This window comes from Lissotriton vulgaris, chromosome 6 (genome assembly GCF_964263255.1).
Source record: "Lissotriton vulgaris chromosome 6, aLisVul1.2, whole genome shotgun sequence".
Lineage (NCBI taxonomy): Eukaryota > Metazoa > Chordata > Amphibia > Caudata > Salamandridae > Lissotriton > Lissotriton vulgaris.
In genome coordinates, this window is record NC_141694.1 from 1,119,644,783 (window position 1) to 1,119,670,897 (window position 26,115).

The 26,115-nt window shown below is 46.5% G+C and overlaps 1 protein-coding gene across 3 annotated transcripts in view; it reads right to left on the reverse strand.

Moving 5' to 3' along the window:
* Positions 1-26,115, reverse strand: part of AHCTF1 (AT-hook containing transcription factor 1) — a 1,100,496-nt gene that overhangs the window by 435,761 nt on the left and 638,620 nt on the right. For all 3 annotated transcript variants that reach the window (XM_086927206.1, XM_086927204.1, XM_086927205.1), the window contains one exon: positions 2,825-2,956. In XM_086927206.1, coding sequence (XP_086783332.1) covers positions 2,825-2,956 — 132 coding nt within the window. The remainder of the gene's footprint in view (positions 1-2,824; positions 2,957-26,115) is intronic.

Genomic DNA, 26,115 nt, shown 5'->3' on the forward strand with positions numbered 1-26,115 from the left:
GGTTTTCTAATCGGAATCTGAGGAAGGAAGGTTCAGGGTGCCCCTAAATACTGAATTTAGGGGTGTTACAGGTAGGGCAAGGACAGGGACCAATGGGTCCCTGTCCTGGGGTGGGTACACCCCCTAGTCTGCTTCTCTCCTGTGGGAGGGGGGCAGGAGCCTAGCTGTGATTGGGCAGGGCTCCCCATCTTCAAGATGGCCGGAGCCCGGGGTCGTGCTTCACCTCGCCAAAGGGAATGGGAGAAACAGTAGAATTAGCATATGCAAGGCTGGAGGAAGAAAACTATTTCTTCCCAAATGCATTTAGCTTCTTGGATTCCCTATTCGGAGGGGGGAAGTGAACATGTCCAGGGACATAGTGGCCTGTACCACCAAACTTCGTGGGGTGGGGTGTTGGCTGAAGAACTTAGGGTTGGCCGGAGCTGGGCGAAGGTGGCATGAAATCGTCCTATTCACAGGAGCCCCTGTGATAGGGTTGGTCCACTTGCCTAGAAAGAAGGACGTTCTTAAGTGCATCATTAAAGGGCAACTTCATGTATTATACAGTTCACTGGTAGGCATACACCCAGCACATGTATATACTACACACGCACTGTGCAGCACTACATGCTAACCTGATGTAGGCCAAAGGTGAGTTTAGCACACAGCAACACAACTTTACATGAGTGGGCCTGTGACCCTTACTCCAGTGACACAGCTAAAAGGGCCTGTTTGTGTCTACTGATCACTACACAATATGCTACCACAACTGCGCTCCTGCTGCTTAACCCTAAGCACAAGCAGTAGCCTTCCACCACTCTGAGGGTAGCGCTTTGGGCACCCCTCCCAGTCCAAACAGGCCACAATCCATGAGGCAGGGCTATTTCACCACCTGGGATATAGACCTAATCACAGTGGGGGGCACTCAGGGCAGAGAAACATCAATTACTATACAAGGGATTTTTCTGTCCCAACACTGACCCCCACCTGCCTGGCTCCCTGCAGGATTCTAGGCTTCCAATCCAGCACTGGAGGCCTTGTCTGTTCCCACTACACCAGCCTTTACTCCAGCTGCACCATCACCGGATCTGACTTAAAGCAGAAGCCATTGTCAATCCTTCAGCAAACCCATGTCTAGCTATGATATAACCAATGTGCAGTCCCCAGATATGGATGAAACTTCGACCTCTTCCTCAATGCCACTGTTATTGTAGACTAGAGGGCTTATTGGGATTGAATTATCTGCACTTTGCTTCTGAAACCAAAGCTCACAGTTCGAAATGGTCAAACTATTATTCCTAATGGCGTGGATGTGCTGCCATAGCCTTGGGAAATAGCAGCAACACAGCTTATTTTCGCCTGGGCAGGGGGAAACCTGTATTAAGTTAAAGGGCATGGACAGGAAAATGCTATTCACCAGGTAATCAAACTTCGTGGAGGGTATAGGAGTAGTTCTATGTTCAAGATGAGATAACAGAGATTGACATCACCAGCTTGATACAACGCACTAACGAAAAGGGTCGAAATCCACTCCACCATTCAGCAGCACTCTTGAGAACCAATCACATCCATACAAACACATACTCAACACCAGTTAAGGGCATGAGATAGTCCTGAGGGGGATGTGGGAGTTTGTATATTCACTAGGGTAGAGATAGAGACTTACACCACTGGAATTGAATTTCTTTGCTTTTGTAGTCACTCACCACATAACTTATCTTGAGATGACGGATGCCACTCAGAGAGTGGTTGTCAAGCATAATGAAGGGGAAACACAGGACTGTTTAGAAAAACATACAAAGCAAGGTGGCAGAGCTTTCTAAAGCCATTCAGAGGAATTCTTCAATACCAAAAAACATGCTTCCCATATTTGATAGCTTCTGCAGTTCCAAATCCCAGGTTAGTCTGCAGGAAAGTCCTCTATGTTACTACATGCCCTAGGTATCTACATCATTGCAGACAAGAAATCAGTAAGAGTTATCTTGCTAAAGCTGGGAACTCCTGCATGGCTTCTGATGAGGCAGGTGCTGCTGCAAATGCAGATCCTCCATGGCATCTGGTGGGCACTAGGGCGCAGAGTTCAGACATTCTACTCAGTCATGTCAAAAGGAAAAGTTCCTTAATTGTAATCATAATCCTGTATTCTAGGCATCTTCACTGGAGTCAAACACTAGAAAAGTCATGTCACTATTCAGTTTCGCAAACATGTTCATAATATGTAAACCCTATATTTTAAATCGTAACAAAATCATTTTTAAATGCAGAAAATTACTGCATCATTATTTAAAGGCCAATTTTCCACATTTCCCCCCCCACAAAATATGCCCAATTACAAATAAAAATAAACTAACTTGCTGGAAAGGACGTATCAAATCAAATGAGTGGTCAGATAGGAAGCAACTTTGTACATTTAAAAAAGAACACTGCTTCCTTTGCGGAACCAGAAGCTTTCATATACCAATATTCTGGGACTATTTTCCAGCTCGTCACAAACATCCCACAATATGCTTGGGTTTATTTTCCATTTTTAGAAATCTTTCTGCCTGTTAGAGATTGCCTTCACATTTGCTTGCTTTCACTAAACCATCGAAGACTTGTCACTCTTTCCTTATACAGGTCTCCGAAAGCTGCAAATGTCCCTTCTCATTGACAGAGCAACTGATGCATTTTCCAAATGACTGATGCATTGCTAGCTATTTGTGGCACCACATAAAACTTTGCAGGCTAGTTAGGTGAGCCATGAACACTAATAGGAATATGTAAAACTACTATTTGGCAGGACTACCTTACAAAAACAGAACCTTCCAACAGGGTATAGTGAACATTTTAACATTACAGGGCTGACCTTTTTGATTCTCAGATGAAAATGATCTTTGTTGTTGGAGAACCTGCAGCTCATGTACAGTTAGCGCCTCATTTTCATGCTGCATGTTTAATTCGGAAGGTTCTTCAGTAGCTTTCTCTACCATTTGGGGAACTGTAAAAAAATATATATATATAATAAATATTGTGAAAGTTGCATTTCAAAATCACAAAATGTAGACTAGCATCCTAAACCTTGTAGAAAAAAATTACTTGCTACAGACTAGTTCCTAAATGATTTAACTAAGCGTATAGCAATACTGAGACAGCAACACGAGCAGTTTCATGAACAAAACTACTAAATAAAGCAGCAACAGAAATCCACACAAGTCAAACAGCTGGTACAACACACATTTTTGGAACCTACATAAACGCACCAGCATTAAGAAGACAAAAAAAAAAATCAATACTTGATTCTGCATTCAGTTCTGACTTCCATTATCAGTGATAGCTCCTAATCGGCACACACGCGTCCTAAAACACAGTTTGGCCCAAGGATAATGTCAATGCTGATTTTTTTGCAAAAGCTTTATTTATTTTATCAGGATTTTTCAAACGTATTACGTAATCACGAATCCTGAGGTCCAGGTGGGTCGAGAGGACACAGGAAAGGAGTGGGACTCGCAAATCTGATACTGGAATCATGGATTCTCAGATAAGAATATATTTTTTATTTTCATTTTAAAACCAGTTCCCCTTCGGCTCCTCCCCCACATATGGGCCAGGGAATGAGGGTACTTCAGGTTAGGTTCACTCTGCCATCTTAAGCCTTTTTTCTTCTTAATTTTGATTTTCCAACAGTGCTCAGCTCATCATGTTGAGTATTGGCAGTCGCAACAATTAGTTTTGTAACAGCCAGCAAGTCCGAATGCAGGAGACTTGCAAATCTGGAGATGGATTTGTGAAACCACAATGCACCATGGGAGAAAAAGCCCAACAGTGTGTCTTTATATGTTTTTTCTGAATGGAGATGCAAATCCTCTATGGTCCAGATATCTATCTATCTATCTATCTATCTATCTATCTATATCTATCTATCTATCTATCTATCTATATCTATATATATATATATATATATATATATATATATATATATATATATATATATATATATATATATATATATATATATATATATCTATATATATATTCCAGGAATAATCCAGCACAGCGCAGAATTTCAAAGGCTGCAAATACGGACACAAACCCAGGTTTAGGTGCAAAAAGAAGGTGGTTTATTCAGCAATGGTGCTCCCAGTCATCACGACGCGTTTCGCGCTTCACAGAGGGCTTGATCACATGACACAGTTGATCACCAACCACATGTTTAAATACAGTCTACCAATGCGGTTTAAGCCTACAAGTGCAATGGAAATAGAAGAGTTGAGTCCCTAAAGACTACTCAGACTCCGTTTTGAGTATCTACAAATGCATTTTGGAAACTTTTGTAAAACATGAATTGCAGATCAAATTTTGTAGAGCAGGCTGTAGACGTAAATACATGTGGCATAAAAAGTAAGTGATAGTGATTTAAAAAAACATGAGTTGAACCAAGGGGATTTTTTTTGAATAAGACAAAAACATAATTTTCAAAATAATTGTCGATTAAAGTGCAGTGCTCTTTCTGATGTTCCAGTGTTACAAATATGTAGTAATTTCATCATTTAGAACCATATTGTAAAATATTACAGTTTCAAGGCAAGTAGACATATGGAGCCCCACATGTTCATGCATTGCCTTATGAAGTGTGCAAATTTGCACAAAACGGAGAGTATTATAAAGTGCTTGTACAAGATAAAAAGATTAATGCCAAAATTCCTGAGGACAGATACATCACTAGTAGAGACGGTGTTGCACAACGGATATAAAAGATATCTGTAAAATACATTATTCATTCCGAGTGCTAGCCGTGTCTACTAGAGAGTAAAAAGTGTGTACATTGTTCAAAAAGGTACGATATTGCTAATGTTGAAACAATTAAACCATTTACAGACAATACCCAATAATTTAAAGACATACAAGTATTCATAAATTCATATATGGACCTGTAAACACCTTAAAATGGTTATTTTAAAAGGCTAAAATAGATGAATACAAATAATATGTCTAAAATCCTTATATAAATAGATTATTAAAATCACAAGGTATTGATGTGCATGATATAAAAAAATTATAGCTATCATAAACAATCTAAAACACTTTTCATTATTTACAAGTCCCATAGAACAATTGTACAAGTTGTATGTTAGGAGAAGGTCATCCTTTTATCTAATAAATCACAGGCAAGTATACAGATCCTCCGTGATATTAAGGCCCGAGGGGTGCTTCGTATTGAGTTCAATTATATACTGTGTTTCGAGGCGGCGTAATTTGTCTTCTCTATTGCCTCTTCTTCTGCTAGCCTGTACACAGTCAATGACATAGTATTTGAGGTCACTACTTCTAGAGTTATGTTTGGATTTGAAGTGCCTCGCTACAGGGTATGTGTTATCCTGGTTTCCAATCGCTCGTAGATGCTGTAAGATCCTTTTGTGTACTGGGAGCTTGGTGTTCCCAACATACAGCATATTGCAGGGACAAATTAGCACGTAGACAGCAAATTCTGTCTTACATGTTAATAATTTGGTAATCTTATGTTCCCTGCTGTCGAATGGAGAATGATAGCTTTTCTTATTGATGGCTTGTTGACAGGCTTTACAAACTTTACAATTAAAAAAGCCTGTATGCATTTGGTACCAGGTTGATACTTCAAGGACCTCAGGACTAGTCTTAACCAGTTCGTCTCTCATGGACTGCCCTCTGCTATATGTTATGCTGGGCATCTTGGGGAGATCTCTCCCTATCACTGGATCACTCAGGACTAGGGGCCAGTCTTTACTGATGATTTTAGCTATCTCCTTGTGTTGGGCATTGTATTGTACAATGAATCTGAATTCAGGGATTATTTTGGCAGTGTCCTCAGAATCTATTGTTGGGGGGGGGGGGGGGGGGGGGGGGGGGGGGGGGGTCCGGGGGAATTAAGTTACCTGCCAATAAAAGAGATCTATCTTTTTGGTTTGCTTTCAAGATTGCTGCATCTACAATTTTAGGGGAGTATCCCCTGGCTAAGAATCTTGATTTACTCTCCCTCTGTGCCTCATCTAGATCAGTCTGTCGGCTGTGTATTCTTTTAAGGCGTAGCATCTCACCGTAGGGGATGCTATTGATGAGGTGTTTAGTATGAGAACTGGTGGCATGTAGGGTAGAATTGCCCGCTGTTGTCTTGCGGTGTAATCTTGTCTCTATTCTACCCTGTTCTATAAACACCTCAGTGTCTAGAAAAGTAATGGATGACTTACTCAGTGTGGCTGTGAACTGGAGATTTAGGTTGTTTCTATTGAGGTCAGAGATAAAATTCTCAGCTGATGACATATCCCCCCTCCAGATCACAAAAAGGTCATCAATAAAGCGTAACCAGGTAACTACCTGAGCCCGCATAGTTGTTGAGTGTTGAACCAGGAGGACCATCTCCTCCCACCAGCCCATGTGGAGACATGCGTAGCTGGGGGAGAAGCTGGCCCCCATGGCCACACCCCGCAACTGCCTGTACATAAGATTATTGAACATGAAGATATTGCTGTCAAGGCACATTTTAACCATTTCTAACAACATCGTTCTATGATCAGGCATATTGGGTAAAGACCTCTTCAAATAGTAATCAAGAGCATTTAAGCCATCCAAATGTACAATGCTGGTATACAGCGAACAGACGTCCAGTGCAATCAATATGTAGTTTTCCTGCCATTCAATGTTTCTAATTTTGTTAAAAAAGTCACTCGTGTCACTGACATATGACGGGAGATTTTTGACCTCCCCTTGCAGAAAAAAGTCTACATACTGAGACATATGTTCTAAACAGCTGCTCCTAGCTGAAATTATAGGGCGTCCAGGGGGATTTGTTGGATTGTTATGCAACTTTGGTAGGAAATACATTGTTGGTACCACAGGGTAATCATGTTTTAGAAATTTGTGCTCCTGATTAGAGATGAGGCCCTTGGATTTCCATTTGGAAAGTTTTTTGTTGCAGTTTAAGTACACAGTTTTAAGTTCTGCATTTGAGAATCTGATGTAACACATTCTATCATTCAATTGAAAAAGGGCTTCCTTCACATACATTTCTCTGTGGAGCAGCATGATGTTGCCACCTTTATCTGATGCTCGGATGATTACATTACGATTGTTCTGTAATTTAGAGATGAGAGCCCTGTAATCCGCTGTTTCTTTGTTGTATTTATGTCTACCCCTGTGTATTTTTGTATTCAGATCCTTTAATTGGTTGGTAACTTGTTCGTGAAATAAGTCTATAGAGTCTTTGAGCATGACTGGAGTGTATGTGGACTTGGCTCTGAAGCTGGTTGGAGGTTTTTTTAGCTGTTGATTCACAGATAAGTTGATGGTTTCACCTTCAGTTTCAGATAAAGATACAGTTTGATCTCTGTCATGAGGTACGTTCGGTCCCCACATTTCCGCCAGTTCTTCCATTAGTGCCTCTGTTGTCTGACTGGCAATGGTATCTGTATTTTCTGACAAGGGTGTTTGTGCATTTTCAAATTTGTTCAATGTAAAATATTTTTGGGGTTTTAACTTTCTCGTACTTTTGTAAACATCCAATCGCATGTTAACATAGTTGAAGTCCCTTTTTGGACAATAAGTTAAACCCAGGCTTAGAATTTCTCTCTTTTTGGTTGAGTTCTATACCTGCGAGGTTGACAATAGTTTTGTCCAAATCTATGGGGCAATCAGTTCTTGTTCCACCCCCCTCTCTTTTTGTTTTTGGTTTTCCAGTTTGCGCCTGCGTTTTTTTGCTTTCCTCCGCTCTCGTCGTTTGAGGTTTTTTGCGCGGCGTAGTGTTGTTGTCTTGTCCGAGGGCACAAGGTTTGTCTTCTGTCCTCGCAAAAAAGGGCTAGCACTTCATCAAGTGTGCTTTTGGGTCCCGCTGCCCTTGCCTCTTCATCCTTCTCCTGATCGCTGTCGGGATTAGAGCTGTCCTCTGACACGGATGATCCAGTAGCACTCTTTTCAGTATTTGTGATGACTTTTTTGGTAGCTCCTTGTTTGCCTGCTTGCTTATTCTTTCTTAGAACCTCATATTTCCTGGAGAAAGTAAAGATCTGGCCTGTTTCATAATCGGTTTTGTCTCTGAAAAATGTATATGTTTTGCGATTTTTTATTATGTGGTCTTCTTTTTTTAATCTCATACACATTTCCTTTCTGAGTTTGCTCGCTTCGTCCACATCATTGAGGGCCTCAATTTCCTCATTAATTTTGTTGATTTCTTCCAACAATTCTGTTCTGTCCAGCTCTGCATGCTTGACTAAAATTACCATGAGTCTTTTGGAGTTAACAATCAGCCCATTCGCGCATTAAGGCAGGATTCGGTTTATCATATGTAGGCGCCAGAAGAATACGGAGCCCACGCGGCACTCTATTCACATCTAGATACATTTTTAGTGATCGTGCCTCCCACCATTTGCTTTGTTCTGCGCGGCTTTTTTTCTCCAAAAGTTTAAATTTTTCCTAAATCTGGAGATGGATTTGTGAAACCACAATGCACCATGGGAGAAAAAGCCCAACAGGGTGTCTTTATATGTTTTTTCTGAATGGAGATGCAAATCCTCTATGGTCCAGATATCTCTATCTATCTATCTATCTATCTATCTATCTATCTATCTATCTATCTATCTATCTATCTATCTATCTATCTATCTATCTATCTATCTATCTATCTCTATCTCTATCTCTATCTCTATCTCTATCTCTATCTCTATATATTACCTACTGGCGGTCGCCAGTAGGTATATATAGTTAGGATTTTTTCTCTATGGGACTTTTGAAAATTCTATGTCTAATAACTTTGGCGTTTGTTGACGGAATCGGCTGAAATTTTCAGGAAAATGGCACATTTTGTTTCTGAGCAGCCCCTGAAAATTTGGAGGTGTTTCGTCAAGGGGGGGCAGAGAAAAAAGGGGGGTCCCAAAACGCGTTTTCCCCATTCATTTTTCCATAGGGCGGTTTGCCTCACTTTTAGCTCGAACGGCTGAATGGATTTGCACGAAACTTGGCAAAATTGTAGGGACTGTTAGCCCGATGGGCCTTTGCTAGGTCTCAATATATGTGCTCCAGTGGATTTTGAGAAATTAACGTTTAAAAAAACAGATATATCTGTGACAGCGTCCCGGGTAGCGCTCCGGTTCGCGTACTTTTCGCGTAACGGAACTTTGCGAAGCGAAGCTGATTGGCTCTCGGTGTCTGTCAACATTCTAAACAGTCCGGAACGGCCGCCATCTTGTCTCTCGGTAGGATCGAGAGACAAGAGGAGGAGAAAAACGAAGGGGGAATTTAATGAAAGGGGGCAAGGTAGACCCCTCTTGACCCCCTAGGAATGATGTTGGGGTTATTAAAGGGTCCCGTGGGGCAAATAAAAAAAAATTGATTTTTCGCGGTAGAAGCGCTTCCCGGTTCGCGAACCGGGTCGCGAACCGGTAGCGAAACGGGAATTCGTCATTTTGTGTTTCGTTTTAATTAAATTACAAGATGGAGGAAAAACAATGTGGGAAATCGGTATAAGGGGGTACGGGAGACGTATCCTGACCCCCTATGTTTTCTGAGGGTGGCTGAGGATGCTCATATATGTTGATACATGTCTTCCAGCGGCGGCGCGTGAGCGGATTTTTTTTTTTGCTGCATGACGTCTGTTAACGTTCGATTCGAAGGAAATCAGGAAGCGTTGACCGCCATTTTGTCACTGTGAGTAAATATATTGTTAAAAATAATTGTTATAAATTAATCCGTATTGATAAACATTGTCTGCGCCATCTTGCCTTTTTTCCAATGCCACACTTTTGTCGTGCACGGCAGCCATTTTAGATGCCTTGACCAGACCCACTCTCTGCACGCCGCCGATCCTCAGCATGGCTCCCCACCCTCGCAAGCATCTCCCCCACGCACTGGTCACCCACGCTCTCTCTCTCATGCATGGGCCATAAACCTCCCCCCATCTGCGCTGCTCTTCCCTGAGAATCACACCCTGTGCCCGCCCAACACCTCCCTTTCACCCTATTCACTACTGCACCCTCTGACACTCCTCTTCCTCTGTGTCCGATTGTCCAGGCCGGTCCCAGGCTATCACCTAGCCCTGCGGATGTAGTTTATGGCCCCAACTGTAAAGAATCACCCCTCTTCAAAGGAGTTACAGTAGATCAAGGCCCCCACCCCATGAGATCCGTCACACTACACGAGTTCCTACTATCTGATAACGATCCTGTATTGTGATTGGAGAGGGGATTCTCACTGTAAGGGTGTGTGGGACCGAGCCTGAAGCGGAAGATTCCAGGGATGCCTTTTTGTACATCAAAGTCTTCACAATTATGGGTCACATTAAAAATATATAGCACTCAAACAAAGTAGTAGGATTATAACACTTTAATAACTTATAAATATATACAACGCTCCAACAAAGTAAACACGTTAAAAAAAAACATTTTAAACAACTATTTACATGGCAGCCTGCTGCACCATCCATCTCAAAGCAACAATGGGCTGCTTTGGTCTGTCTTTTAGTCGGCAAAATCCGTCGGCCTGTGAGGTGGCGTCAGTAGCGGACCGTTGTGCGAATAGGCCAAAGAAAGCACAACGCGCCGAGATCAGGACGGCACCGATGTGGTGTCCAGCAAGTTGCCGCACTGGTCTGGCCATCCTACAATGCTGCGCCGAAAAACGGCGTGGGGCGACCCGGGGGGGGGGAGGCGGCGCGAACGGGCCTCCCCCGCCTCCCCAGGTGGAGGCTCCTCAGCTGCAGTGGGGCGCCCCTTGGCATCCAACTGAGTTGCGCCCGCTCTTGCGACAGTGCCTCGCTCGGCCAGCCGAATTGCGCCTGCTCTTGCTATTACAGCGCCTCACCCGCCATCCAGCTGAGTTGCGCCCACTCTTGCGGTGCAGCGATAGGCGGCTGCCACAGGACTCTCAAAATGGCGGCCGGCTCTTTGGATTTGGGCCTGGTCCACTAAAATGGCCCTGGGACACCTTGGAACTCGGACGCTTGCCTGCTAGGGCATGGGCCCCATTCCCGAAAGCGTCCCCTCTTTTGACTGATTGTTCTTGTTGCCTATCTCTTCTGTTGTCATTTAACGGAACATTTTTGGACTGCCGAAAGGGGTTCTGGTCCGACCGCTGGTTGGTGGAGACATTTTGACTATATCCTGGACCTGCCCGGCCTCGCCCAAAATGGCGCCGGTATAAATGGGACTCGTAACTCCTTGTTGTGTACTGGTTGCCCAGCCTTGATATCACGAGATAAGTATGCAGTTTTGAAGCACATGGCGGGCGGGGACGAGTACTGATTGAACATTTGGACATCCCTATTGAGATTAAGTTCTGATGTGTTATTGATTACTGTACTATTGAAAGTTCGAATTAACGTCACCCATGGTACTTGCCAGCAAATGAATATCTAGATAATTTTATTGTAACTGGCCCTGTCGTACTTTAATTATAAAATGTACGTCCACCGATTCCGCAACTGTTAGACCCCTTAGTTCTTGCAACCTAATGGCCCGCCCGTTACGTTCTTCTACAGTGTAAATGTCCCCTCATCATATACGATTACAGTTTGCTCCGTGGCCGGCCCACGTGGTTATAGGCCCGTATTTGTATACTGACATTTTCACAATAAAGGTTTTTAAAACAAAACATGGTAGTAGTACCTAGATTGGTAAAGTTTTGAATAATAGCCACTGTTTTCGAATCAGTAAAAGGCAAGTGAAATAAAGCAGCCCGATTACATGACGGTTAAAAGGTATAATACGCAGGAATGCTGTAAAGATAAATGGGCAAGGGCTGTTGTGTTTTCCACTCCTGCAACATAAAGTGATCGATAAGAATCCGATATTCATGCCTATCAGCGACTAAGACAGCAGGTCGAGCCTCTTTTGTTCAACGGCTCCCTCATGGGACGAAGAAACGCCCTTTTTCTCGAAATAGGAATATTTTACTTGCAGGACAGTTGTAAATTTCCCGGGAAAATACATTAGCCTCAAACATTGTTAGTGATACACTGTAAATGCATTTGGGTCCTTTTCTTTACAAGTCAGAGTGAGAAAAAAAAAAGGTGGGGCTTTCATCATTTGGGGAAAAAAAATGTTCTAAACCAATGAAAAGTGTTATTTTTAGGTCATATGACCAAGCCTTCCATCATTAGAAAAACAAAAGTAAAATGAACCAATGAAAGGTTTTATTAACAAGTCACATGACCTGTTATGCTTACGTTACGCGCTGCGCGCCGCGCCCTGGATCGCTTCCGGGAAGCTGCGCCTCGCGTACCGGAGCACTTCCGGGTGCGCTAACGCGGCGCGTCATATGACGCATTACGCGACAACGCAGGTCCAGAATATAGTCAAAATGTCTCCACCAAGCAGCGGTCGGAACACAACCCCTTTCAGCAGTCCAAAAAGTTCTGTTAAATGACAACAGAAGGGACAGGCAACAAGAACCATCAGTCAAAGAGGGGAGGGCAAGTTCTTCTCTACCGGGTCACGTTGGGGCTCCACCGGAACTGATCGAATTGGTAGTCTACAGTGTTTCTGGATGTTTCAGACTGAAGCTGGCGTCAGCATGAGAGCACCCCGTGGCTACGTCTTGGCCATTCTGCGAGCAATCATGGCAGTCGCTCCCCACCGGAAGTCTGCGGGAGTCGGGGGTCCCGGTGACTGTTGTAGAATCTTCAAGGCTGAGGGGACTCTTTTGGGAATGGGGCCCATGCCCTAGCAGTGAAGCGTCCGAGTTCCACGGTTGCCCAGAGCCATCCTTGCAGGCCAGGCCCAAGTCTGTGGAGCCGACCGCCATTTCGTGAGCTCCGTAGCAGCCGCCTGTCGCTGTACCGCAAGATTGGGTGCAATTCCGTTGGATGGCGGGTGAGACGTTGTAATAGCAAGAGCAGGCGCAATTCAGCTGGCCGAGCGAGGCACTGTGTCGCAAGAGCGGGCGCAAGTCAGCTGGTCGAGTGAAGCGCTGGGGTGTAGCTGAGAAACCTCCACCTGGGGAGGTGGGGGAGGCTCGTTCGCGCCGCCTCTCCCTTCTAGTGCACCCCACGCCGTCTCCTGGCGCAGGTATATGTGATGGTCGGACCAGGGCACCGCAGGACGTGTCTTGAGGTCAAACGGATTGTGGGACAAGGTCCAGAATGGAAGAGTCACTAAAAGGCAAAAAGTTCCGCCTGACCCCGGGAGCCGGCCGCCTATGTCGGGGGCGATCTTAGGCCACACCAGGGCAACAAGACTTGGGGAGGGGGCAGGAGCAAAGCGTCCCCTCCGAGTCCGCGCCATCACACCGCCCCTCGGGGGCCTCCGTCAAGCGGTTCAGGGAGGCACCGCATCACATTGTTTTCCAATGCAGTCAGGTCCACAAACAGCCCCCACTTACTTTGAGAATAGTGAAGCTGCAGCAGGTGCAAATAAGCTTCAGACAGTGTTACAAGCGCTGCTCGGAACCCTCAACTATGGCACCCAACATCCAGGACTTATGCCATTTGTGCAAGGCAGTGACATCGAAGCATCTCAGGGACCAAGCAACATACCATATCCAGAGTCCTTCCCACAGCCTCTGCCTTCCTTCTTACCTAGTTATTGTTCTTTCACTCCCACTCCAGGCTTTTAGTCTGTGGATGGAAAACCATGAACCTACACTCACCTATGAAAATCTTACTATTGATGGTTGATTTTGAGCCCCAAATACAAAGGCTTGTTTGGATCGATGTTGCAGCAGGCTGCCATGTAAATAGTTATTTAATAAAACGTTTTACCCTGTTACTTGTTGATTTTGAGCCCCAAATACAAAGGCTTGTTTGGATCGATGTTGCAGCAGGCTGCCATGTAAATAGTTATTTAATAAAACGTTTTACCCTGTTACTTTGCTGGTGTGTTGTATATATTTATAATATTTGCATAGGGTTTGTCGTTGTTTTGGGAGGGGTGGACGGCAGAGCCGAGCTGTCTTGCAGCCATCATGGCGTCGAGCTCAGTTCCTCTCACTAGTTTCATATTTCTCATGAGGGGTTGTTCCTAATGTTTCTATTTTAGCGAGGTCAAAAAGAGATCCCATTAGTGGCCTACTGATTTTGCTTGATTCCTTTTGTTGTTTCTAACGATTTTTCACTATCTGTAAAGACTAAACAGAGTATTGCGACTCTGTGCTTGTTTGTAAATAGAGAATGAACCAAAGAGAACCAATTCTAAAACAGTAAATGCTTGGATAACAATCAATCAAATGGAGAGGGAAGCAGGCACGACGGATTACAACGGGGGCAAAGGCCTGCGTTACCTACCCTTCACTATCTGCAAAGAGAGAATACTCCTAAAAGAAAAGAGGGGGGGAGGGGGCAGCGTTCAAAGCACATCAGCGTGCATAGACACGAAAATGTTGTTACCTACCACGTACTTGACATTTTAAAGCTTTTGATATTTGCTATTAAAAAACCATTGAAATTCACTGAAAAAACCATAGGTTATAGACCATACATAGTTAGGAATTAGCATTTACAAAACCTTGAAAATTCACTGAAAAAACCATGGGTTATAGACCATATATAGTTAGGAATTAGCATTTACAAAACCTTATTTTACTCACACAAAACCATTGAAATTCGCATATATAGTTAGTTGCACTAACTATATAACACGCACCCGCAATCCACTGCTGATGATGTCACATATTACATCATTCATGACATGGTCAGTGACATCACTGATGACATCACTGATGACAACTCAAATGACATCACTGACAACATCACTGACAACATCATTCATGTGCTAATACGATGAACCTCTTCAGACTCTAATATAACCTTAGATACAATCAGTGTAAACAGACACTCACAGATTGTCACTCATCCATGGAGTTACTCATACATCTAGTCAGTCATGCAAAGAATCAATCACACCTCCATTTCCTCAACTATACAGTTATACACACCTTACTAATTCAAACATATTCTAACACATATTTACTCTCCTATACGATCCCTGATACAAGTTCACAATGATCCATACAGCCACTCACACATTCATTGGCTCTTATGCACGGTTATATATGTCAACTCTCACATGTACTGTGTTTTACATATGTACTTACTTTGACATGTTGCACTGAGATATCCATTCACTCACCAATACACTCATGCACACAGTCAACCGCCCATGCAGCTGTTTCCTCATGTACTTTTGAACCCATACATCTAGTGAATCAACTGCTCACACATCTATGCACTGAGTCATACACCTCCCAGCCACTCACACACATACTCAGTCTCCCATACAAATACTTGGGCAACCAATGAATATCCCATATAGTTACTCATATAGCTACTGATTAACACGTTCAGCAGTTTACAGAACAACAGACATAATGATGCACAAATTAAGACAGTTTAGTCACTAACCCATGCACTCAGTGAGACACATTTAATCACTCTCTCATACAGTCAGTCATGCACCTACTAAATTCTTCATCCAGACACTTATACATCCACTCATTCTTCAATATGTAAGACATATTTTAACTTTACAGAAACATACAGTCATTGGATAATGTCATCAGTGATGTCATCTGAGTTGTCATCAGTGATGTCATCAGTGATGTCACTGACCATGTCATGAATGATGTAATATGTGACATCATCAGCAGTGGATTGCGGGTGCGCGATATATAGTTAGTGCAACTAACTATATATGCGAATTTCAATGGTTTTGTGTGAGTAAAATAAGGTTTTGTAAATGCTAATTCCTAACTATATATGGTCTATAACCCATGGTTTTTTCAGTGAATTTTCAAGGTTTTGTAAATGCTAATTCCTAACTATATATGGTCTATAACCTATGGTTTTTTCAGTGAATATATATATATATATATATATATATATATATATAAAACACCTCAAGACCTGGCTTTTCGAACAGTAGCAGCACTATACCACCTCCCCCGCGCCTTGAGACCCTCACGGGTGAGTAGCGCGCTCTACAAGTGTATTGATTGATTGATTGATAGTTTAACATCTTCAGCTCAAGCATAATTTTCAACGTGTATTTCTCGAAAACCACTTACAGATTTACATCAAACTAACAAAAGCAGAATTATTGAGTAGTGCTCTACCTTTGCGTCAAATGTAAAGCAATTGTGTTCAGGCATTGTTTCTGTATCATAAAATCCTATGGTAATTAAAATGAGAAAAGAAATGTTTGAGTGTAAGCCGCTTGACAAATAGGCACGGAACTTGCCATTAATAACCAAAAGTGGATGTAATTTGTTGGGGAAAGTTTCATGCAGCTTCAAACAGTACCAAAGTTATTAGGAAAGCAAAAAATGCCATTCCTACAGAAACTATAACCGAACCACAACTGCACTGGCACCGTCACAATAATCTGCAAGTTCTCAAAATCCTTAGTAAAGTTCTGGAAATAAACATGCTGACGCACAACCCGCTTTTCTTCATGTGCGTGTCCATGCCCCTCCCACCTGTACGCAGTTACTGTCCCCCACACCTCCACCTGTTCTCAGCAAGTGTGCCACTGCTGCCAAACTCCCTGGTCCGTTGTACTGTCAAACCCTTTTTACCCATTAATTTTTCCATAGCAAAACTAAATAGCAATCCTGCAAAAACTGCTGAACGGAATTACACCAAATTCGGAAAAGAGCTAGATCTTGACCCACAAAGTGTGCTTTTAGTGATTTAAAGTAAATTAGTTAAGTAGTTTTTAAGAAAATAAGTCTCTGTATATTTCATGCCGCAGAGGTTCCAGGAAGCAGACAGATCTTAGGATAAGATCTGACTGAATGGCACCACATCACCAAAGATGTGGTGGCAGCCATTTTAGGACTCGAGGACTGAGTCCCCTGTCTTCTAAATACGTTTTATGAAAACATATAGGAGGCAAGGTAGGGCTACCACACACTCGTGGGCCAAAATTGGTTTTGAAAGAAAAAAAATTTAATTACCGCAAATTTGTAGAGGATGACCGGTAATTGCTTTTTTTTTTATTTTTATGTGCTGGTTGAAAGAACAGGGGACCAAAACTCCCAGGACGTTGCCCTGGGGACTCAATCTTACAGGACATGTTCTTGAGAGAACTTCTGTGATTCCAACTAGAGGGAGCTGAAAGCTGCTACCAAAGGGTGTGAGCATGCCCATGGGCAAGAAAAGCTGCTCCCACCAGGTGTGACTAATGCCGGCTCCTTCTGCACCCAAGATGTGTGCTGGCAGGGTAACCTGGGGCTGCAGGGTCCTTGGGGCTTCCCCCACAGTGTCAATATGCTGAAGAATCCCCCTAATGGGCCCCCCAGTGTTAAAAAAAAAGTCTGGTTCCTGTGCAGCTCCATAAATAGGGCTACTTGAAAGGAGTCCGAGAGGTCACAGGGCTACCTCCAAGGCATCAAACATAAAAAAAATGTTGTAGCATGCCCCAGGTGAGCACTAGGGCGCCCTAATTTCAATGTAATTACTAAAATGTTGTGGTAACCTCCAGCGTGGTCACATGGAATGGGAACCAGAGGGTTGGAGGCCTGGAGTTGCCCCCACAGCCCACTACACAAATTAAAGCTGTGCGTCCTAGGTGGAAGTGGGATACCCACAATAAACAAAAAACAGAAATGGGAGAATATTAAGCCAGCTGCCGGAGCTGTTCATTCATTGTTCACTATCCTCGGCAAGGAGTTCCCCATAATACACTAAGGCTTCTTTGCACCGCCTGCCCCTTCTTCGCGCCCACATAACCAACAAAGAGCTGGTCGCCCACCCGGAACTGGCGTTTTAGAAGGAGAGCGCACGTGTGGAGCCTATCTTCCTCCTTGGAAGAATGCGGAGGCGGAAAGAAGGTGGGCAAGGTGATGGACTGCCCGATGTGAAAGGCTGTAACCACCTTGGGCAGGAAAGAAGGACGTGTTTCCAACACAACTTTGTCCGGATGGACGGAAAGGAAAGGAGGCTTAGAAGAAAAAGTCTGGAGTTCACTCACTCTCTGGGCAGAGGTGATGGCTACCAGGAATGCAGTATTAAGAGTAAGAAGACGAAGAGGGCAATTGTTAAGTGGCTCGAAAGGAGCGCACATCGGAAATGTAAGAATAAGGTTCAAGTCCCACTGAGGCATCACGAAAGGAACAGGAGGGAATATGTGCGTGATGCCCTTCAAGAATCTATTAACAATAGGGGATTTGAAAAGAGGAGGCTGATAAAGAGCCTCATGAAGGCAGAAATGGCAGAGAGGTAGCCTTTATGAGTGCCCAGAGCAGAGCCCTGCCGGGCAAGAGAAAGAAGGAAGAGGAGAACATCTGAAAAGGGGGCAGAGAGAGGATCCACAGCCTTTGCTGTGCACCATGCCACAAGTTTGTTCCACCTGCAGGAGTATACCAATTTTGTGAAGGGACGCCTGGCTGCCAGAATCACAACACATACTTCAGGAGGCAAGTCAAATGGCCTCAACAGCCGCCGCTCAATCTCCACGCATGGAGGTGGAGGCTGGATAGGTTCGGGTGGAGGACCGTCCCCTGCTGCTGTGACAGAAGGTCCTCCTGAAGAGACAGACGAATCGGAGGATCGACAGACATGCTGAGTAGCTCAGAATACCAGTATGTTCTTGCCCAGTCCGGAGCCACAAGAATGACTTGGGCCCGGTCGCGCCTGATCTTCTTCAGCACTCTGGGCAGAAGTGGTATAGGCAGAAAGGCGTACAACAGACCGCAGCTCCAATCGCGACGAAAAGCGTCTCCGAGCAAGTGCCGCCTTGGAAATTCCAATGCGCAGAACTGATGACATTGCACGTTCTCTTCGGTGGCAAAAAGATCTAAGCAAGGCTCTCCCCACTGTCGAAAGAGGCCTTGCCCCACGTCCGAGTTCAGACGTCATTCATGATCCACCATGCACCGGCGGCTGAGTTCGTCCACCCTGGCGTTCAGGGAACCTGCCAGGTGTTGAACCACCAGGGTGACGCCCTGGTATTCCAGCCATGTCCAGAGGCGCCGAACCTCCTGACAAAGGGTCCACGACCCCACCCCGCCCTGCTTGTTGCAGTACCACATGGTGGTGGTGTTGTCCGTGAACACCTGCACTACACTTGCCCAGAGGGAAGGAATGCTTTCAGTGCAAGCCGGATTGCTGGCAGCATCAGAAGGTTGATGTGGAGCCAGAATCTGCAGGAGACCAGAACCTCTGATCTCCCTCTCTCCCATGTGGCCCCCCATCCCATTGCGGGACGCATCTGTCACCATTACGTGCTCCGGTTGGGGAAGGGAGTGAGATCTGCCGCTGACCCAATCGCGGTTCGCGAGCCACCACTGCAACTTTTTCGCAGTGTCCTCCGAGATCCGGACATGGTCAGATAGGTTGCCCTGATGCTGTGCCCACTGAAACTTCAGATCCCACAGCAGAGCCCGCATCCGCCACCGGGCGTGAGGCATCAGAAGGATGCAGGACGCCATCAGCCCCGGGAGCCGCAGCGTCAACCTGACCGAGACTCGGATAAAGGCTTAAAGACCGGAATCAGAGCCTGAATATCCCGAACCCGCTGTCAGGGAGGATAAACCCGAAACTGTGCCGAGTCTAGAACCGCTCAGATGAAGAGGAGTTTCTGAGAGGGACACAGGTGTGACTTCGGCACGTTGAGTGAGAACCCCAGCGAGTGCAGGAGGTCAGCCTTAGTCTGGAGGTGGGAGACAACTGTTTGGGGCCGAGTCAGCACTGGTAAGGCCGAAGGGGAGCAGGGTAAACTGAAAGTGCTCGTGGTCTACCGTGAACCGCAAGTAACGCCGGTGGGCCGGCAGGACGGGATGCGAAAATATGCGTCCTGCAAGTCCAACGCTACCATTCAGTCTTCTGGGTCTAGGGCAGCTAAGACCTGAGCTAAAGTCAGCATCTTGAACTTCTCCTTCCGGAGGAAGCAGTTGACGTTCCGCAGGTCCAAGATAGGGCGTAGGCCCCCTTTGCCCTTCTTGGGAACCAAAAAGTAGTGGGAGTAACAACCACACCATACGTCTGGCCCAGGAACGCACTCGATGGGCCCCTTGGCCAAGAGGGCCATAACTTCCTCTTGCAGAAGTTGCAAGTGATCCCCCGACATGCGGTGGTACTGTGGTGGCATGGCTGGAGGGGTCGCCTTGAAGGGGAGGGGGTAGCCCCTTCAGACGCTTTGCAGCACTCACCTGTCCGATGGGATGGAGCGCCAGTGAAGGAGGTGATGACGAACCCTGCCCCCCACTGGCGTCGAATTGGCCTGAAAACTCGGACTAGGAGGACTTTGAAGCAGATGCCGCGGGGGAGGGTGTGGACTGGCCTTGCCTGTGTCCCCCGGACCGCCACTGCGATTAGCACGTCCGCGACTGCTTTGAGGCGGGTTCTGCGGCCGGTGGCTAGCTGGACGTGAGGGGGTGCCCCTTCCTTGGCCACGAAAGGCGGAAGTCTGCTGGTGTTGGCCGAGGCCCAAGGACTTGGCTGTAACCCTGGAGTCCTTAAAATGTTTCAGCGCGTGGCTGCGAACCGCCACCGTCGTTACAATCGCCCTGCCTAGCGAGTCTGTGGTATCCAGTCCACACCGAATGGAATATCGTGCTCCGTCCCTTCCCTCCGCAAAGGGCATGGGTTAGCTTTGCCTGGACCTCCGCCGGGCACTGGGGCAGCACTTCCGCAACTGTATCCCACAAAGAGTGAGAATAACGGCCCAAAAGGCAGGTGGTGTTAAGAGACCACAACCCCAAACTAAGTGAGGATAACAGCTTCTTACCGAACTGGTCATACCTTTTGGATTCCCGATCCAGAGGAGCAGTCAGGAATGCGGTCTGGGAAGTTGAGGCCTGGATCACCAGGCTCTCAGGGGTGGGGTGAACGGACAGGAAACTGGAGTCGCCCAGAGCCGGGGGGTGGCGTCTGGCCGCGTTCCGATCCACAGGGAGGCTTGTGGAGGGCTTGGACCAGGTGCCCAACAGAACGTCAGTGAGGGCCTCGTTGAACGGCAGGTGAGGCTCTGAGGAGCTTGCCTCCGGTTTGAGTACCTCAGTGAGGAGGTTAGTTCTCACGGTCGCGACTGGGAGCTCAAAAGCCAAGGCCTTGGCTGCCTGAGTCAACACCACGCTGTATGAAGCCCCCTCCTCCGTAGCCACGGTAGGAGGGGAGACAAAACCAGTGTCGGGTGAAGTGTCCAGACCACTGGCCTCCCCAAGTTCGTCCGTCCAGTCCGGAGTCAACTGGCACTGAAATGCCAGAGGGTCCTCAGACCCCTTCCAATCCTCCTCGTCCTCCATCTCCTGAAGGTCAGGAAGAAATGATGGGGCCGGATCGTCGGTGAAGAACTCACCTATCGGTGTCGAAGCCAGCGCCGGGTGGTGCCGGTCCAACGCCAGATCCGGACCGGGGTGGGGATCGGGGACGATGACGCCCGAGGACGGCGCCGGGGGCGACACCCTTGGTGACTACGCCGGTGGAGGGGTCAAAAGGTCGACAGGCTTTGACACAGATCCAGGCCTGGATCCTGAGGAGGCCTGCGGCGTCGGGACCAAAGTCGCCGACGGCACCGAAGCACCAGACGGCACTGGGGCCAAAGCCGCCGGCCCGCTTGGGCTCCCAGACGGGTCTGCGGGGCCCGAAGGCCCCTCGACGGGACCCGACGGAGGGAAGCGCGACCTCCTGGCCGGGAGGAAGGCGCAGATCTCCTCTGGCGTCGCATTCAGCCCAGGTACCGGCGGGTGTGGAGCTGGACGAGGCGCTTGCGGCTCCGGTGGAGCTGCGTGGGCGGTGTCGCCCGAACTACCAGCCGCGTCAAGCGAGCGTCAGGGGGACTCAGAAGAGAGGTGTCGCTTCTTCGACTTCTTATGCCTCGACTTATCTGAGGACTTTGAACCAGACGAGTGGTGTCGACTTGCCGAGCTGTGATGACTGTGGCCCCGCGACCGGTCCCTCAACCTCCTCCTGGACCGGGACCTCAAGCGGCACGGGCCGACTGCCGGTTCTCGATTCGCTTACGGGACCGTTCCCGCCTAGCTTTTGACGTCAAGGCCCGGCAGTCGGGACACGACTTGTCATCATGGTCAGCCCGAGGCAATAAAGGTACCGACGGTGGGGGTCGGTAACCGACATCAGTCGGTTACAGTCTTCACAGGGCTTGAACCCGGGCATCCCTACCGGCACCGGAGTTGACAAGCGACTCAAGAAGATCCAAAATAGATCGAAAAAGTTCGTCAAAAAGTGACTAAAGAGTACTCCTCTTCCCGGCTCTGCGCTTGCTGGCGCGGAAAATAAAAGAACTGATGTCAGCGCGCGAGGGAGGCGTCTAAGTACTCCGACAACGTCATCCCGGCGAACACGACGCCGGACGCGGACCAGCAGACGAAGCCTACCGATGCGCATGGGTACTGTTACGCAAAACTTTCTGGATCCAGCCTGACGCCTGCGGATATTCTAAGGTAAGGAATCTAACACTAACCTGTTTCTTTCAGATATGCGGATTACCTCATGTTACGTTACTCAAGATATAGTTATGAAATCACTGATAACTTTACTGCAACATCGGAAATTACATCACTGATAACACTCCATGGCCGATGCATGCATTATAGTTACTTTAGGGCATGCATTATAGTTTGTTGAGATAACTACAACCAGTAAAATTTCAGTAGTTTCGTTTGTTTAAAATTGTATGTTTTAACTGACATTTTCACCTACATATTACATACCATTAACCTTTGTTTTTTTCAGTGATTATATAAGCAGTTACGCTATTGAGATGATGGGTAGGCTGAGTAAACGTATGGTAATACGGAAAAGGGACGCTACACAAGGTAGACATCTTTCACTTATTATGTTTATTCCTTTATAAATATGTTCTGCCTTTAAGTACTAAAAACCCAGCCCTGAAGGAAACTAGTCAGTCTCTTATTTTAGTCTTTAACAAAAAGTTTACTCTGATCTACCATGCTTATCTCTCGGGAGCTTGGGTTCATGTGTGTTCACCTTGCCCCCTTATATTTTTATTTGAATTCATTTTTCAGGACACAGGGACCATGGGGTCGGCAGAGCTGGTAACAATGTCGCTGGAACTGGCTCCAGGGAAGGACGTGGTTTTGCGATCGGAGCAGTTTTGAGACCAGCACCAGACCCAGGCACAGAGAGCGGAAATCCATTAGGGACAAACGTGAAACCCACAGAGCCCGAAAGCGGTTCAGAGGAGTCGGATGCCCAAAAATGTAGTGCATGGCCTCATAATCCTAACAAAGTTAAGCAGGAGATCGCTGAGAGTCAGGGAAAATGAGGGATGTGTGAAGCAGACCCAGAGGCAGTCTCCACATGTAAGCAGGGCATACAGTGACTTTTCTCATGTGCCTCATATGAAGATTTTAACTGGTGCGGTGAAGGGATTTTTTGGGTGGACATATCCAAAGACTTAGAGTGTGAAGGCGAGCATCTGGAACAACTCAGCAAATGGACCAGGTATCTTCATCTCAACTAGGAGAATCATGGAGTTGACTGGTGTCGGGCGATCAGAAGCGGTCACTCAATGCCTTGGGAATCACGGCGCAGCAGTTCTCAAACGTCTTGAAGTCCAGGTCCGGCTACAAGCACCAAAGGTAAACAAGGTAGGGGTCTGTCACAGACTGTGATAGGATCTACATGGCTTAAACCTCAATGGTTTTTGGAGGACATCACTACACACAGAGACAGGTCTTAAAAAACAAAGTAAAAAAAACGAATATGCTACTTACCAGTATGCATCTGTTCTTGGCATGTAGGGCTGCTGACATTCATATCTGTGCATAGATCGCCGCCTAGTGTTGGGTCCGGATGATTGCACATTGTTGTCCTGGAAGAGTCTTCGAAGTATCACGAGATAGGTGGCTCCTCCCCTGGACTACAGTGCACATGGGCATCGACTCCATCCTCAGATTGTTTTTAGCCATTGTGGCCAAGATGGAGTGAAACTAAGTGAATGATGACCATGCTAGAAGTATGTGTGAATTCTGAGCTGCGCTGGGCGCCGGGGAGGAGGGCGGGCGATATGAATGTCAGCAGCCCTACATGCCAAGAACAGATGCATACTGGTAAGTAGCATATTCGGTTCGAGGCATGTGGGCTGCTGAATTCATATCTGTGCATAGAATACATAGCAGTCCCTCCATTAACGGCGGCCGCCCGTGCCAGCTGCAGCAGTTTGGAAAAGTGTTTTGAGAACAGCCTGCCCTACAGCTGCCTGCTGTTTGGAGTGCACATCAACACAATAATGCTTTGTAAATGTGTGTGTGGTAGACCATGTGGCTGCTCTACATATGTCTTCCAAAGGAATGTTTCCAAGGAATGCCATAGAGGCCCCCAACTTTCTGGTGGAGTGGGCCCTTGGTGGAATGGTGAGAGTACGCTTGGCTTTCAGATAGCAGATCTGGATACATTTAACGATCCACCTAGCAATACCAGCTTTGGAAATAGGGTTACACTTGTGGTGTGGTGCAAAGGCAACAAAGAGTTGCTTAGTCTTCCTAAAATCCTTGGTCCTATCGATGAAATACATCAGGGCCCTTTTGACGTCAAGGGTGTGGAGCATTCTCTCCGCCAATGACTCAGGATTTTGGAGGAAAACAGGCAATTCAATAGTTTGGTTGATATGGAATTGCGACACAACCTTAGGAAGGAATTTAGGGTTAGTGCGCAGCACCACCCTGTTAGAATGAATTTGAATAAATGGCTCTTGGATAGTGAGGGCTTGCAGTTCACTAACTCGCCGTAGCGATGTAATCGCTATGAGGAAAGCCACTTTCCACGTCAAGAACTGAATCTCGCAGGAATGCAGTGGTTCAAAGGGAGGACCCATCAGCCAGGTGAGGACCACATTGAGGTTCCACTCCGGAGCTGGTGGAGTCCGCGGAGGAATGACTCGTTTGAGTCCTTCCAGAAAGGCCTTAATGGCAGGCACTTTGAAGAGTGAGAGGTGCTGCCTATTCTGGAGATAAGCGGCCATTGCAGATAGATGTATGCGAATGGAAGCATAGGCCAGATTACATTTGTACAGATGGAAAAGGTAACAAATGAAATTCTGAATAGAAGCATCTAGCGGGTTAATGTTGTGGTCTGCACAATAAATGACAAACCGCTTCCATTTCGCAGCGTAGCATGCTCTGGTGGTGGGCTTTCTTGCCTCCCGAATGATGTCCATACAGTCAGAAGGTAAGTGCAGGTAGCCAAACTCTAAGATTTCAGGAGCCAGATCGCCAGGTTGAGCTGTTGCGGATCTGGATGCTGAATGTCGCCATGGCTATGCGTCAGAAGGCTGGGCGTGAGACGTAGCCTCTGATGCGGTAACACTGACAGTTCCAGAAACGTGGTGTACCATGGTTGGCGAGCCCACGTTGGAGCAACCAGGATGAGAGTCATCGAGTGCTGCCTGAGCTTGCGTGCCACCAGCGGAATTAGAGGTGCTGGGGGAAAAGCGTACGCAAATTTGCCTGACCAGTTCAGCCATATCCCATTGCCCTGCGACTGTGGGTGTGGGAACATGGCGGCGAAGCTTTGGCATTTTGCGTTCTCCCTTGTGGCGAACAGGTCTATCTCTGGATGACCCCACCTTCGGAAGTACGGCTGGAGTACTGATGGATGTATATCCCACTCGTGCATTTGGTGGCTGTGCCTGCTGAGCAGGTCCGATTCAGAAAAGGGGGTGGTGATGAACAGAGTGTCTGAATTAAGCAGACCACTCTTACCCAGTCCAAAGATCAGGGCTTGATCCATCACCGTTATTTATCTCACTACACCATCCCAGCTCAGAACCTGGCTATATGCAAATCAGTCTGTCCCTGGCCCAGTGCATCATGGGAACAGGGCAGACTAAACTACCAAGCCAATTCTTCACCAGAAAGGAGACAAGCTACCGGGGACCGGTTTCTGGCATTTCAGCCTTCTTTGGCCCGGCTTGCTTGAATCCTGATGGTGCAGTGAGAAAGGGACTCATGTCTGAGTATACCCTGCCACACCTATATACCGCCATCTGATTGTCTTTGCCCGGGAGGTGTTCTGCCATGAGGAAGATGTTCCTCTGAATGGCCCACTTCCACATGCTCTGAGCCAGATGAGACAGCTGCGGAGAGCGTGTTCCTCCCTGCTTTTGAATGTAGTACATGGCTGTCTTGTTGTCCGTCCGGATCAATACAACCTTGTTGCACAGATGTACTTTGAAGGCTTTGAGTGCCATGAAGATCGCCTTCAGTTCGAGAACATTGATG